The sequence below is a fragment of the Dipodomys merriami genome, unplaced genomic scaffold (genome assembly GCF_024711535.1).
Source record: "Dipodomys merriami isolate MVZ:Mamm:240054 unplaced genomic scaffold, mDipMer1.0.p SCAF_35, whole genome shotgun sequence".
In the NCBI taxonomy this organism is placed as follows: domain Eukaryota; kingdom Metazoa; phylum Chordata; class Mammalia; order Rodentia; family Heteromyidae; genus Dipodomys; species Dipodomys merriami.
Window position 1 is genome coordinate 14,937,417 of NW_027205048.1, and position 15,219 is coordinate 14,952,635.

At 47.6% G+C, this 15,219-nt stretch overlaps 2 protein-coding genes across 3 annotated transcripts in view; one reads left to right on the top strand and one right to left on the bottom strand.

Moving 5' to 3' along the window:
* The first annotated feature begins 48 nt into the window (after nt 1-48).
* Nucleotides 49-11,309, top strand: LOC138803980 (BRCA2 and CDKN1A-interacting protein-like). Its single transcript, XM_069988284.1, has 7 exons — nt 49-236; nt 4,195-4,269; nt 4,889-4,969; nt 6,882-6,971; nt 7,634-7,821; nt 9,612-9,780; nt 10,871-11,309. The coding sequence occupies exons 1-7, from the start codon at nt 81-83 to the stop codon at nt 11,039-11,041; spliced, it is 930 nt and encodes a 309-aa protein (XP_069844385.1). The 5' UTR covers nt 49-80; the 3' UTR covers nt 11,042-11,309.
* Nucleotides 11,098-15,219, bottom strand: part of LOC138803978 (putative pre-mRNA-splicing factor ATP-dependent RNA helicase DHX32) — a 58,116-nt gene continuing 53,994 nt past the window's right edge. For both annotated transcript variants that reach the window (XM_069988282.1, XM_069988281.1), the window contains exons 10-12: nt 14,218-14,405; nt 13,238-13,419; nt 11,098-11,608 (exon numbers count right to left, since the gene is read on the bottom strand). In XM_069988282.1, coding sequence (XP_069844383.1) covers nt 11,437-11,608; nt 13,238-13,419; nt 14,218-14,405 — 542 coding nt within the window. In that variant the 3' untranslated portion in view covers nt 11,098-11,436. The remainder of the gene's footprint in view (nt 11,609-13,237; nt 13,420-14,217; nt 14,406-15,219) is intronic.

Genomic DNA, 15,219 nt, shown 5'->3' on the forward strand with positions numbered 1-15,219 from the left:
CCTTCCTCCCCCTTGACTAGTATGGTTTGGTCCGGAAGGGCAGGCGCTGGAACTTGCGCAGGCGCAGAGTGGAAAGTAGCATGGCGTCCAGGGCCAAACGGCGAGCGGTGGGGAGTGGGGTTCCGCTGCCGCCGGGGGACCAGGCCCAGCGCGACGAGGAGTCGGAGGATGACACCGAGGACGATGAGGACAGCGACGAAGAAGAGGACGAAGACGACGACGGGATCGTGGGCGAGGTGAGACGCACGTCCCAGGCTGCGTGGAAGCCGCGGAGCTGCGCGGGGCGGCGACTTCCCGGCTGGGGCTGGGGCTGGGGCTGGGGCTGGGGCCGGAGCCTGGAGCAGGCCGACTGCGGGTCCCACGTCGGTCCGCAGCCGCGCGGGATAGCGGCGGGACCTCGCCCGCGCCGGGCTCCGCACCGCAGGAAGTCCCCGCCACCCCGCACTTCACCTCGCTCCTCCGCGGCTCCCTTCAGTTCTGGCCTGAGCTCTCCAAATCCTGAATGGGCCGGCGGGGACCCGCGGGGCGCCCCATGCCCGGGACGGCGGGGACCCGCGGGGCTCCCGGCGCCCGGGACGGCGGGGACGCGCGGGGCGCCCGATGTCCGGGACGGCGGGGACCCGCGGAGCGCCCGGTGCCCGGGACGGCGGGGACCCGCGGAGCGCCCGGTGCCCGGGACGGCGGGGACCCGCGGAGCGCCCCGTGCCCGGGACGGCGAGGACCCGCGGAGCGCCCGGTGCCCCGCCGACAGGATCTGCGAAGTGCAGCCCTCCTCTCCGCATGGGTCTTGCTTCCCTTGCGGCTCGCTCCCCTTTCTCGAAGGCTTCCCGCTCTGGCCTTCCTTAATCTTTTCCAGCGCATCTCATTCCAGGTTTTCTGTGTTCCGATCTCAGCTAGGCTGTGTTTTCTGACCCTCTGGGACGGCGGAGCTATTCGTGTTTTTGGCCTCCTAGAACTGAGTTTCTTCGTTTAGATTAGTTACTACCCTCAGGCGTGGTATTACACATCATTAGGACGGGTCGTTCCAGACCACTGAATGTTTAAGTGTCAGACTTGGCTTTCCCAGTCACCACCTTTTCTGTACATGGTTCCCAAATTCAGCAGCTGCTCAAATTGCAGAACTAGGTGTGAGCTTAATTCCTTCTACTTTACGTCACTGTGTGCAGGCCACCCGTGCACCCGCCGGCTTTGCCTCCTTCAGCATATGGGTAGTTGGTTCTTCGGCTATCTTGTTTCACACCCCCCACCATGTAGTCCTGCCTGGACTACTACTAAGTGTAGTTTAATGGAATTGGGGCTAGGCTAGCTGGGCATAGCCACTTTGAAATTGTATGCAGCTGTATTTTTTTGTGGTGCTGTTGATCAATCCCTGAGCTTTGTGCATGCTGGGCAAGCACTCAACCACTGAGCAGACCCTGCCTTTCTGTTCTTGTGTCTCTATAATCGACTCCATTTATAGCAGACAGATCTAATATGTCTCTTCTCACTCCTTTGCTCAGAATGCTCCATTAGCTTCCTGTAGAAAATCCCAAGTCCTTATGGTTGAGGGAAAAAAAGGCAACCAGGATGGCTCAGGATAAGCAAGAAAGACTGACGGAAATGAAGGTGTAGAGGTAAGCATGCGTTAGACTGAGGATACAGGGGAAGGTACGTGTGGATGCAGACTAGAGGGGACTATGAGTAACTGATCCACCTCCCTTCCAAATTAGCTCTTTATTCCAGCTCCCTGGATGCTTACTCAACATTTTTCATGTAGAACTGTGACTAGTAATTCTGCTAATTTTGGATTATAGAAATCAATGCTTCTTGCATTAAAGTGGAAAATCTAACAGGCTGCCTATGTCTAAAACTTGAAGTCTGTAGTGATCATCATAGTGTAATTAGTGAAATCTCTAATTTGACAATGTCAGAATTAAGAGTTTTTAATATCCCTTGATTCAGCAACTTATAAAAATTTACCATACAAGCCGGGCGCTGGTGGCTCACGCCTGTAATCCTAGCTACTCAGGAGGCTGAGATCTGAGGATCGCGGTTCAAAGCCAGCCCGGGCAGGAGAGACCGTGAGACTTCTATCTCCAATAAACCACCAGAAAACCGGAAGTGGCGCTGTAGCTCAAGTGGTAGGAGCGCTCGCCTTGAGCTGAAGAGCTGAGGGACAGCGCCCAGGCCCAGAGTTCAAGCCCCACGACCGACAAAAAAAAAAAAATTTACCATACAGCAGCTCCTAGCCTAGATTGTGAGCATTTTATATTAACTCATTTAATGGCCATATCAATCCTTTAAAATTAGGAATTATTATTATTATGTGAGACCACACAGCAAGCTAAGTGAAAACAACACACATAGATAGTCTTTATGTGGAGGAAACAAAATGTGTCAGGTGATGTGATCAGGGCCCCTGGAGAGGAGCGCGGGACTAAGAAATAGGCAGTAAGTTTCACCTCCCTATCCCCCACTGTTAGAGTAGTTTTTACCTCCTGGCATGTTTGTCTTTTCTGACAGCTTTTAGGACAGTTTCTCCTGAAATATTTGATGGATATTATTCCTTTGTTTCAAGGAAGCTTTCTTATACTTGAGATGCTCAATCATCTACACTTCTTGATTTAGGAAACCATAGTCAAAATCAGATCTGTTTTGAAACAAGGTGGCTTGTAAGTAATAAGGAATGTGTATGGTTAAAGTCCTGAAGAGCCTCACTGAAAGGAAAAAGTGAGGCAAAATGATGAGCCAGAGAAAATGAGTAAGTGAACACGAAGGAGAGGTAGGGCTAATGAAAGGCGAGAAGAAGGCATGTTGGCACCTGAGCTTAGCCAGGGGCCGAGAACCGCTGGGAACAGGCTTACTTGGTGAAGGCTCTTGTGACCCGTGGGTCCCACTACAACTCTTGTTCTTGTCTGTGTGGAAGAAGGCTGTGTGCCATAGCCCTAATTCTAAACTCTGCTGAGCAGGTTCTTACTGTGCCTGTATGGCTAGGAGCCCCGGCCGGGAAGGGGCATAGACGGTAATCCGTGTGTACCACGTGCGTGCTGCGCCTATTTCAGGGTGGGATTTGAAGTCTGCAGGCTGCACTAGATGCCCTTACCCGGCAAGTTAACAGCTGAAGGACACTTAACTATGTATGTGCAGTCAGGGTGGCAAAGCCCTGGTAGGTCTAGTTTCCCCTCAGTCCTTCAGCTACCATCATGCCATAAAGCTGAAGGACGTCTGCTGTCTCATCGGCCCACGCTCAGTGTATCACTTATCAAGGCATAGTGAGGTCTTGGGTAGTATTTTGAAACACCTGCGATTGTTGTTGGCATCTTTTCTTAGATTCCATTGCTGTTTCTCAGGGAGATCGGGAGCCCTGGACCTATATATCTTCTAGGCTCTTGGAGTTACTTCTACTGCAGGGCCTTAACACCTTTGTTCTCACTTCCCAGCGCCTGTAGCTTTTTTTGCTGACTTCTGCTGCTGAACCTGGTATAGCACAGTGTTCCTTTTTTCATGTGCATGTACTTGCAACTTGACTTTGATTTCTGAGTGGCCTCTTGGTGTCTGAATTCCCACCTGGGCAGTTAAGCACATTCTTGTCTGCTTTTCTTACCATTTCATCCCAGTGCTTGGTACCAAGCAAAGAGCTGCTAACCCATGGCCTCCGGCCCATGGGTTAAATCAAGCACTAGGCAGTTCTAGAGATTTGCAGCCAGGTAAATGGTCATTTCTCCTTTGTGGCTGAGGTGGCAGTGCTGTTGCTGATTTCTCAGCATTTAACTAGGTCACTTAAGAGTGTTGCTCCTCTCCAGCTCTTGTATCACATGAGGAAAAGGAAAATGTGTCCATGCTCTTTGTAATCTGCACAGGTGGCAGTTTTGGCAATCTACCCTCCCCCTTCCTCCCTTTTAAGACAGGTTCCTCCCTTTTGAGACAGGTTCTTGCCTTGTAGGCCATGCTGGCCTCAGATTGGGAAATCCTCCTGCCTCAGCCTCCCCAATGCTGAGATTATAGGCATGCACCATCATGCCTGACCTTTGTTTGCTTGTTTTGAAGCCTAGGACATTCAGGTAATATTTTCTGCTTATTGTCTTTTTTTTTTTTCATTTTGTGTAAATGCTTAATAGAAAATAAACCTAAAAGAATGGTGAGAAAAGAGAAAAATAATACCTTATTCGTCTTGGAAAGTTCCCTGGGATGACCTTTTTTGTATGTTCTTTACAGGAAGTGAGTGTTGACTTTGAAGCTTTCTCCATCTCAGATAGTGATCATGACGGAATTAAGAAATTACTACAGCAGGTATTGTCTGTTATTTGTCACCCACACCTTTGCCCTTCTGAGAAAATCCAGCAATTCAACCCAAACGCTCACAATTCATCCTTTCAGAGCTCTGGCTTCTAGCCTCTGCACTTCACTTGGAAGAATTGTTTTTCTTCTCCAGGGCTAACCTGGTTGTGCTGTGTTGCTAGATCCGGTCCCCTGATTAATATGTTAAGTTTACTGTCCTCAAATGCCTTGCTTCTCATGTGCTGATCTGCTTGAGCTCCTGTTCTGTTTACTCTTCATTCACACCCAGACTTTGTGGCATAGGGTTCTTACATAATAGTCATTTGCCTGTGACTCATGGTGCTGCCTCGGTTTACTTTTTCCTTAAATAAGGCTGTGTCCCTCTAGGCTGGTCGGCCCCCGGTCACCAGCTCTGTCTCCCTCCCTTCAGCCTTTCCTTATTTGCCCTTACTGACTGCTCTTTTTTCAAATACCTTAACCTTTTAGCTTCACTGACTCGTGCTTTTGTCTTCCTCTTGAGGTTGCTTTTCCAGGTTATCTTCTTGGTTGTCTTTTATTTGAATGAGGGACATGATATGTTATTAAAAATTTTTTGCTTTGATCTGAATTTAAATTTTCTTCTCCATTTTAGCTTTTCCTAAAGGCTTCTGTGAACACTGCAGAACTAACAGATCTCTTAATTCAACAGAACTATATTGGGAGTGTGATTAAGGTAAGCCGGCAGCTGTGTTTACTCTGGTGAGGGTTCTTTCCTCCTGTTCAGCTCTAACTGAGGGGGAGATGGGCAGAGGGAGGCAGTGTTTGGTGCTGGTCCCTGCAGCCGCAGGTAGCGAAGCGCAGAGAGAGACGTGGGCCGACTCAAGTTCTGTGGGAGGTAAAACAGGGAGGTGCTTATTATGGGTGGGCTTTGAGAGAGCGAGAGAACAAGAGTCGAGGTGGCTGCGTTTCTGGCTTGAGCAGCCAGGTTTGTGGGCACAGAGGAAGGGCTGGTTGGGAGCAGGTTTGAGCTTTGCCTTGGAGCATCTTGAGTTTGAGGTGCCTGCGATGTGTGCACGTGAGATACTGAGCAGCAGCTGGTGCCTTGGAGACTTGGGCACGCAGGTCACAGTGGTCGATGGGGTTGCCCAAGGAGGGCAGGGCACAGACACGCTGGTAATACCAACAGCATGCAGATGAGCAGAATAAGCAGCAGGACCCACAGAAGAGATGGAAAGGATGGCAAGGTGATAGTGCCTCACCTCTGCGGTCCCAGCTGCTCAGAATGCTGAGGCCTAGAGGATTGAGGTTCCAGGTTGGCCCAGGTGAGAGAGGCAGGGAAACCCTATCTTCTGTTAGCCAGCAGAATGCTGGACTGGAGGGGTTTCCCAAGTGGTAGTTTGCCAGCTGTCAACAAGAAAGCTGAGGAAGATGGCAAGGCTTGAGTTCAAGCCCTGGACTGGCACGTACATATGAGAGAGAGGTGGGTAGAAGAGCAGTAGAGGCAAGGAAGGAACATTTGAAGGAGGGGAAGTTGTTATAAAACATCGTAAGGGTCCAGCAAAACGAGGCTTTGCTGCTTATCACCTGGTGGCTGGAACTTTGTAAGTCCCTTTGTCAGGTGCGAGTGACATGGGCAGTCGTAGAGCCCTTATGTCCTTTGGTTTAGAAAGCAACAGCAGCTTCATGTCATTTCATTGATTTAGCCTGAGTTCCTGGAACCTTTTTCCCATGCCAGGCTCCCCGCTGCTAGGACAGTGAGTGCAGCTTAGAGCCACACCAGTGGCACACCAGTCATCCCACACCACATGGAGGAGAGGCTGGTGGTGCCAGTCCAGTAGTGGTAGGGAATCCCACGAGACTCTCGCCCTGTGCTACCTAGGATCCCAGCCCTGGAGGGAAGCCCACCAAAGGTGAGGTGTGGCTCAGGCAGGTACCAGTGTGGGAAGAGAGGCCCAGTCCTAGAAATAGCCAACGAAAGACAGGGCTGGAGTCCTGGCTCAGAAGTATCACACCAACCTTGCCCCTAATGGGAGTGGGAGAGGGAGGGAAGAGGAAAGAGGAGGCATGCAAACAGGCAGTAGATGGAAGGAAAGCTGAACCACGCTTTAAGCCTGTCAGGAGAGTCAGGAATTCAGGTTGAGGCCAGCATCTGATGATTGAATTTGACTGAAGTCACTATCTCATTCTTGTTTTTTTGACTCATCGCATTTCCTTTCTGGCTCAGGATTTCTTCTGTCCTGCCCAAAGTTTCAGCGAAACTTAAGCCTGCTCACCTTCCCTAGTGGTCAAGTGCTCTGAAAGCGTGAGTTCTAGGTGGGTCAGTCTGTGGACCAGAGAAACAAGCAAAGACTGGCTCCAGCCACTGTTCAAAAACAAGTGATTTCACGAGTTTCTCTCTCTCTGGGATTCATAATATAGTGAGATCTTGGAGAACGAGAATGTCCTAAGAATCTGGTATAAAGAAATCTAGGGCAGTGCAAGTTTGTCCAGATATGGAAAGGCATTGATTACTCACAGAGCTTAGGATGCATTGCTTTTCTGAACTGACACTTTGCTTTTGAAAATAACAAGACCTTGATTTAAAATTTTTATATTAAGCTTTTCAACCAAATACACAATTAAAATACTTTTTCTTTTTAAAATAGCAAACAAATGTATCAGAAGACAGTGATGACGATATGGATGAAGATGAGATTTTTGGCTTCATAAGCCTTTTAAATTTAACTGAAAGGAAGGTTAGTTGTACTGGGTGACATCTGCATACTTACGCCTTAGACTGAAACTGGCTCTATTTAATGCATGTTAAAAATGCCTTTTGTATCAGAGAACGAGTGTTAAGGATGTGTGTATGGGTTTGCACACGCGCGTGCGCCCACTCTTATAACATTTATTGTAATCCCTTTTTAGTGAAGGTGTTGTTTGTCTTGCATCATGTGACTATTCCCCGGGGTACGGTCATGTAGCATTTTGGGCTTTGGGCCGCCCTGCAGTGTCTGCTGCTGCCTGCCTGCAGCGTGCTGTGTATACGCTGAAGGTTTGTGGCTTTCTCAGGTTGAAGGCGCTTCTTGACATTTACTTGTTTAATCTTTTTAATGATTCGCCGTTGAGTCCTAATAAAAACCATGCCAGCTACTTATCCCTTTGTGAATAAGACACATGCTACACTTAATCTGCAATTTTAAAAACAAACTCTGATTTAATTTTCAATTGCCTTTGTGGGATGGGCTAGGATTGCCGGTGCACTGTGCGAGTGTTGATTATACCCTTGGCTTGCAGACAGTCATGGGTGGTAAATAAGCAATTGTGGTTCTTTTTTGGGAAATGGGCAGCAACATTCCACATTTTAAAGGTGGTGGCACTAAGCTTCCTTGGCCTTCTTTTTCTCCTTGCTTTCTAGGGCACCCAGTGTGTGGAACAAATTAAAGAGTTGGTCCTCAGCTCCTGTGAGAACAACTGTGGCAAGAGTGTGGTTGAACATTTGGAGAAGCTTTTAAATGACACCACCAAGCCGGTGGGCCTTCTGCTAAGTGAGAGATTCATTAACGTCCCTCCCCAGATTGCTCTGCCCATGCACCAGCAGCTGCAGTAAGAGACTGGAAAATGCCTTCCTTCTAAGTACATGCAGGATGTGTGGCTTAAGTAGAATGTGTAGGTATAGAGGGAGTAATAGCCTAGAGGAAGCATGTTTAGTGTGAGGAGAGAGGAATTCTGTGAAGCTCATCATTCCTGATGAGCCCTTAGGAGGATCTAATGTCACCACAATCATGTTACTGTTTTAGAAGACTTTATAAACAGTGTAGAAACCAATGGGTAATCTTCTTACCTCATAGAAGTCACATTCACAGTTTTTTGTTTTTTTTTTTTTTTGAATCTGGATGTGGGGCCTGAACTTTGGGCCTGGGTGCTATCCCTCAGCTCTTCAGCTCAAGGCTAGCGCTCTACCACTGGAGCCACAGTGCCACTTCCGGCTTTTTTCTTTTTGCTTATGTGATTCTGAGGAATCGAACCCAGGGCCTCATGCATGCAAGGCAAGCGCTCTACCACTGAGCCACCTTCCCAGCCCACATTCACAGATTTCTAATGTGAATAAAACTGCCAACAGGACAAACCCCCAAATTCCTAAATTCCTTTGGTGTATTTTATAACTCATGAAACCATAGTGCAACTGTACCTCTCACTCCTGAGGTTTCTAATATTGTTACTGTTGTTTGTTTAGTGCAGGAGGTTTAAGTATGCAGAATATTTACGCAGCGTTAGCTGGCCAGGTGAAGTGTGTTGCCTGTGCACTGACTCTGCGTCAGACGCAGGTGCTCCAGTGTGGTTTCTCAGGGCTCTGGCACTAAGTGTGGGATCACACCGAAGTCTTGGAGTATGCCACGCACTTTGTCCACTCAGTGTGCTCCAGATGAACTCATTCTCCCCTCAGCTCCACTCAAATTCTGTTCCTGATGCCTTAAACATCTCGAGTCTACAGTCTCCTGGATGCCTGTTGTAAATTTGTTCTTTTCTCTAAACTGCTGAGCTTATGGTTATTTGGTCTTGCAAAAAGGTGATCTCCTTTCTATTAATTTTCTATTGGAGTTGAAATGAGTTGTTTTCCTCAGCTGTGGGTTTGAACTCAGGGCCTAGGCGCTGTCCTTGAACTCTTTTGTTCAAGGCTAGTGCTCTCGTACTTTGAGAGCTTCCAGTTGTTTTTTTTTTTTTTTTTTTTTTTTTTTTTTTTTTTACACTGGAGATAGAGTCTCATGGCCTTTCCTGCCCAGGCTGCCTTCAAAGCATGATGCTCAGATCTCAGCCTCCTGGGTAGCTTGGATTACAGATGTCAGTTACTAATGCTACAGAAGTTTCTTTACTCTTTGGTTTAGGAGTAGCCCTGTGTACAGGTTTAGTCTAATTTTTTGAAACACTTCATTGGTTATTCTAGAATTCAGGGTATTCACTTCTCTTCGACTTTTATAGCCTATCAGAAGTGAGTCTGCGCTTATGAGAGCCTGTAGCAGTCATGTGTTGTAGTCACAGTGATTCTGACCACATACCTTAGTATGTCTCTATTCAATGGTCTTTGCTCAACAAAACAGGTTCTCAGATATCTGTACTTTACCAAGAGCAGCGAGCTTGAGATTCATCTGTTAGTTGTGCTTCATGTCCATAAACTCAGATTCCTCACACTACTGTAAACATTTAGAATGCCACAATCATTCTAAAGTGCAAGCAACTGCATGAAGTCATGGCTTTACAAGTATCCATGAGATGTGTGATTGTTAGGCCTGTGTTTGGCAGAATCTGCTGAAAGCACCTCCCTGGTTCTCTGCAGTCCGGTTTGTGGACAGAGTTAACCTGGCCTAGCAGGTAAACATTCTGTATTTGCCTCACAGGAAAGAACTAGCAGAGGCACACAAAACTAACAAGCCTTGTGGGAAGTGCTGCTTCTACCTGCTGATCAGCAAGACATTTATGGAAGCAGGAAGACCCAGTTCCAAGAAGGGGAGCGCCCAAAAGGATGTCTTAATGTTCGCAAATGCAGAGGAAGAATTCTTCTATGAGGTAATAAAACTATCCCATTTCCTGTTTAGATGTCAACAAGGATTTTCTTGAAAGTAATCGTTTTGTTTTTCTCTCATTTTATGCCAAAGTCCTTCAAAGTATGACTATTTATTTTCTATGACCCCAGAAAGCTAGTCACCAGCCTTTCCACCCCTCTGTAGGTAGTAAGCATAGGGAGAAGAGAAAAGACTACCGTTTGGGGGCTGACAAGGCCGTGTGAGACACGCTGTGATGTGAGCTAGACAGGATGGGTGAGTGGGCGATCATGGAGGGGGCCGGAGACCACATGCTGTCAGTGCAGAAGCTGGGTGTCCTTGCTGCTGAGGCCCCTGTGTGGGTGTCATGTCACTGATGGGAAGCTCAGCACTGTTCCTGTATAACAGGATTGTCCTGTGACAGCCCCCCCCCCCCGATATTCTTACACTGTCTTCTCAAAAATCTTAAGTCTGGCGGGGAGGGGGCACAGCGGGCATGTTTTTCAGAATTGGATCACATCACTTATGTTTAGGATTTCCATTGACAAGGCAAGGGATACAGATTGGGCTCTGCCCTTGTGTTCTAGGAAGAAGTCAGTGAAACTGTGTGTGTATGTGTGTATGTGTGTGTTTAAATATACACCTCAGCACTGCAGGCAGGCTACCTGGGGATGTCTGATGTCAGGAAGTGGCAGGTCATGTGGCCTTCCTCTGCATTTACAACAGCTTTCTGCTAGGAAGCAGCAGGAGCGACAGGAGCATTAGAAGATGATTCTTCCTATTAATGGACACGTTCAGTCTCAATTTCACTCACCTGTCATAATCAGATTACTGCAGAATCAAATGAAAACATGAAGTTGGGTGCTGGTGGCTCAAACCTGTAATTCTAACTACTCAGGCTGCAATCTGAGAATCACAGTTTAAAGCCATCCTAGGCAGGAAAGTCCATGTGGCTCTTATCTCCACTTAACCACCAAAATGCTAGAAGAGGACCTGTGGCTCAAGCAGTAGAGCACCAGCCTTGAGCACAAAAGCTCAAGTAGGTTAAATGTAGGTTAATGAGTTTTGTCTTTGCTTAGCCACATTTCTCATTCCTGCTTCCTCTTCTGCTGTAGAAGGCAGTCATCAAGTTCAGCTACTCAGTGCAGGAGGAAAGCGACACTTGTTTGGGCGGGAGATGGTCCTTTGATGACGTGCCGATGAAGCCCCTGCGATCCGTGATGCTGATTCCTGGAGACAAGATGAGTGACATCATGGAAAAGCTGAAGGAGCACCTGTCTCTCTAGTCCACTTCCCATAGACAGTGGCGGGCTTGTTTTGTAAAATGATGAGAAACCCGAGATTTACTGAAAAACTCACCACTTTATTCAGATTAAGGTCCTCTACAAAAAGTAGGGCTCTTTTTTCATGTGTCCATGACACACTTAGAAAATGTTGATTTCAATTTTGGTCAAATTATGAATGAATGTTTGATTAAAAACTTCCAGTATGAAGAATACATGGAGCAGGTAATTTAAAGAATGCAATAAAAACTCCTATTTTTTTATTTTAAAATCATATATGAAGTGTCATTTCTTCGGGACTGTCCCGTGTTCGCTGTGTCAGCCTGTGGCTCTGGGCACGGCGTGGGCTTGCTGTGGGCTCGCTGTGGGGTCTGTGTTCGCCTGTGCCTGGTGAGCACTCACTGAAGAGTGCATCTCTGTTCAGGAGTGTCTGGGCACTTGTCGCACGCATCCTCCTCCTTCTTCATGGTGGAGAGGGGGGACAGGTGGTCCATGACTTGCTGCAGAATATCCTTGCTTTCACTAGGAGGCAGATTACTGAAATAGTACTGTGGTGCCAGCTGCATAAATCTGAAACAGATAGAGTGATGCTTGGGTCCTTCCCAGCCTCGGAGACCCGAATTTCATTTGAACCCCTCAAAAACACAGCGCCTTTCATCAACCACTTCAGCTACATTTCTAGGGTACGTGGGCTTCTCTGGTGTTGGCCCATGAAGTGGAGGTGCCGTCTGGGTGAGGCAGTCCACAGTCCCATCACCGTATGGGGGGCAGGCCACCTGCTGGGGAGAGCATCAGTGTTGCTCTCGAGGGATCTGACATCTCTAGTGGCTTCTGAGAAACCAGTCTTCATTCCATCACTGCCCCTCCTAGCCTGTCTCCACTTGGCAGCAACAGACATCTTAGAAGCATGGAGACATTCATCCTCTCACCTGAGACCCCGTCTGCTGTGGACAGCACTTGGGATAAAGCTTAAACTCTCCGTGGCCTCTGGGGCCTGCCTGCCTCTTCTGTCTCCTTCTCTGCTCTCCTTTCCCCACTAGCTCCAGCCACCAGGGCATGTCTGTTCCTGAAAGCTGCTAAACTCATTTCTCCTCTGCCTCCCCTGCTGCCCTGCGCTGCTCTTAAAGACATGCTTTAGTATTTCTTTTTTTTTTTTTTTTTTTGGTCGGTCGTGGGGCTTGAACTCGGCCTGGGTGCTGACCCTCAGCTCTTCAGCTCAAGGCGAGCGCTCTACCACTTGAGCTACAGCGCCACTTCTGGTTTTCTGGTGGTTTATTGGAGATAGGCGTCTCACGGTCTCTCCTGCCCAGGCTGGCTTTGAACCGTGATCCTCAGATCTCAGCCTGAGTAGCTAGGATTACAGGTGTGAGCCACCAGCTGCCCAGCTTATGCTTTAGTATTTCTGCACTAGCTTCTCTCTCTCTCTTTTTTTTTTTTTTTTGTGTGTGTGTGTGTGTTATTCTTGGGGCTTTACTAACAGATGACCACAAACATAAATATATCATTTCACAGTCTGGAGACCACAAGTCCAAAGTCAAAATATAGTACAACCTTTTTTTGGGGGGGGGGTCCAGTTGTGGGGCCTGAACTCTGGGCCTGGGCGCTGTCCCTCAGCTCTTCAGCTCAAGGCTAGCTCTCTACCACTGGAGCCACAGCGCCATTTCCGGCTTTTTTCTTTTTGCTTATGTGGTGCTGAGGAATCGAACCCAGGGCCTCATGCATGCAAGGCAAGCGCTCTACCACTGAGCCACCTTCCCAGCCCTTAGCTTCTCTCTTTAAATTGCAGTCTCAGGCAGTTCTATTTCTTAGGCATCATTCAGAGAGCTGCCTGTATCCTCCAGGTAAAGCAAGATGTATACATGTATAAATGCCTTATAATAAAATGGAATAGAAACCAAGATTGTCATACTCCTGCAAGTGTAAATTCAAGCCTCATTTCTTTTTTTTTTTTGGTTGTGGGGCTAGGCTTGAATTCTGGGCCTGGGCGCTGTCCCTCAGCTTTTAGTTCAAGGTGAGCACTCTACCACTTGAGCCACAGCACCACTTCTGGTTTTCTGGTGGTTACTTGGATTTTAGAGTCTCATGGACTTTCCTGCCTGGGCTGGCTTTGAACCACGATCCTCAGATCTCAGTCTCCTGAGTAGCTAGGATTACAGGTGTGAGCCACCGGTGCCCAGCCCCTTATTTCTTCAAACTTACAGTTCAGGAGAGATTGCTGAGGTGACCCTGATGTAGTTGTTCTCAGAGATGCTGAACTGATGGAAGAGGACCCACTCGGGCATCTTCTTGGTGATGGAGTAAGTAGATAGGGGATGCAGCTGCGCAACCTGCTTGTGAGTTAGCATCAGGTAGTTACCAGCCCCATCAACGTCCCGAGCAATCTACAGGAAGCGTTTTAAAGAAAGTAGACTTTGCATTGGTATGTTAAACACACAAAACACTGAGAACATTCAAAGTACTTTATACGAAGAGTTAAAAACAAATTTGCCACCTATGTTTCCTGTTTTCAGATACAGACAAATGGTATTTTTTGCCCAAACTTTTGAAACATGACACTAACTTAGTGCTAAAATGGTGGAGCTTCAAGGTTTAGGTCAAGAAGTAGAACAGAGCTGGGTGCTGGTGACTCACGAAGTTATCCTAGCTACTCAGGAGGCTGAGATCTCATGATTCAAAGCCAGCCCAGGCATGGAAGTCTGCAAGACTTATCTCCAGTTAACCACCAAAAAGCCAGAAGTGGGGCTGTGGCTCAAGTGGTAGAGTACTAGCCTTGAGCACAAAAACTCAGGGACAGTGCCCAGGCCCTGAATTGAAGCTCCAGTTCCAGCACCCCGCTCCCCCACCCCCCAAAAAAGTATATGAAGGGCACATCTATGTCTGTAGTGTGCATTAGTCAGTCTGGCTATGGGACAGGAAAGAATGAGGCAGTACTTTGATCTATGTGGCATTAGTGTCAACAGCTGCATAGGGGAGATGACGGCATATGATGTTCTGCTTCCCTTTGTAGTGAAGAAGATCATGTGTCCTTTTGGACAGCGCCAATGTACTCTGGCTTATTAGCCCATTACTCCTTTGAGGGAAAGTATGTTTAAATACCAGATCTTTAGTACCATGCATTCTAGTTGGATTTAAACTGAAGGTCAGTTAAACTAGAAGTGGGAACCCCACCTCCTTTGTACCTGCATGAAGTAGCCTGACAGCAGAGCTTTCTTGATGTTCAGAGTATTTTCCTTGGAGCCAAAAGCAGGTTCTGCATAGGGAAGCTCGATTCGCTTGATAATTTCTAAGAGTTCGGCTCGGATAACATCTGCCATCCTGAGAGCAGAGCAGTTGAGGAAGTAATCATGACACCACTTTTCTACACAGTCTGGAGAGAAAGACAAACAAAGGGCATTCTCAGCTTGAAGAGCCCAGGCCTGTGGGCACTGTCTGTAGGCCCTGTGGAGTCTCTTCTGAGGAAAAGGCTACCTGAAGGAAGGCAGCAAAGACAAGGTCTCTGGTGGCTGTGGGGCTGGCTGGCCTGGCACTGCCAGGAAGGGACCATGCTGCCCGCAACTCCCATGCAGGTAGCTTTGCACTTGCCCTGAATCTGCAGCTGATAAAAGACAGACTTTCAAGATCTACATTTTGTCTCATGTGTTGCAGCATAGCTGTATACAGCCATGAACGTAAAGCAGGAACCAGAAGGCAATAGAGCATAAATGCTTCTAATCCATGAGACTCTCACATTTTATTTAATAAAAGGATTACTGAGCTGGGAATGTAGCTTAGTGGTAGAGTGTTTGCCTAGCATGCATTGAAGCCCTGGATTCGACTCCTCAGTACCACATAAACAAAAAGCTCAAAGTGGCTCAAGTGGTAGAGTGCTAGCTTTGGGCAAAAGAAGCTCAGGGACAGTGCCCAGGCCCTGAGTTCAAGCCCCAGGATTGGCATTAAAAAAAAAAAAGTGGGGGAAGGGAGGGAGGGTAAGGGGAAAAACAAAGGAGGGGGTAACAGTGGTAGATAGGAAATGTACTCATGACCTTACTCATGTAACTGTAACCCTTCTGTACAGCATCTTTACAATAAAATATATATATTAAAAAACAAATGATAGCTTTGAGAGAAAAAAAGGCACATCATCAGGCTGACTTGGAGTTAATTATGTTAAGCTTATCTGTCTATACTAGCTGCAACTTTTT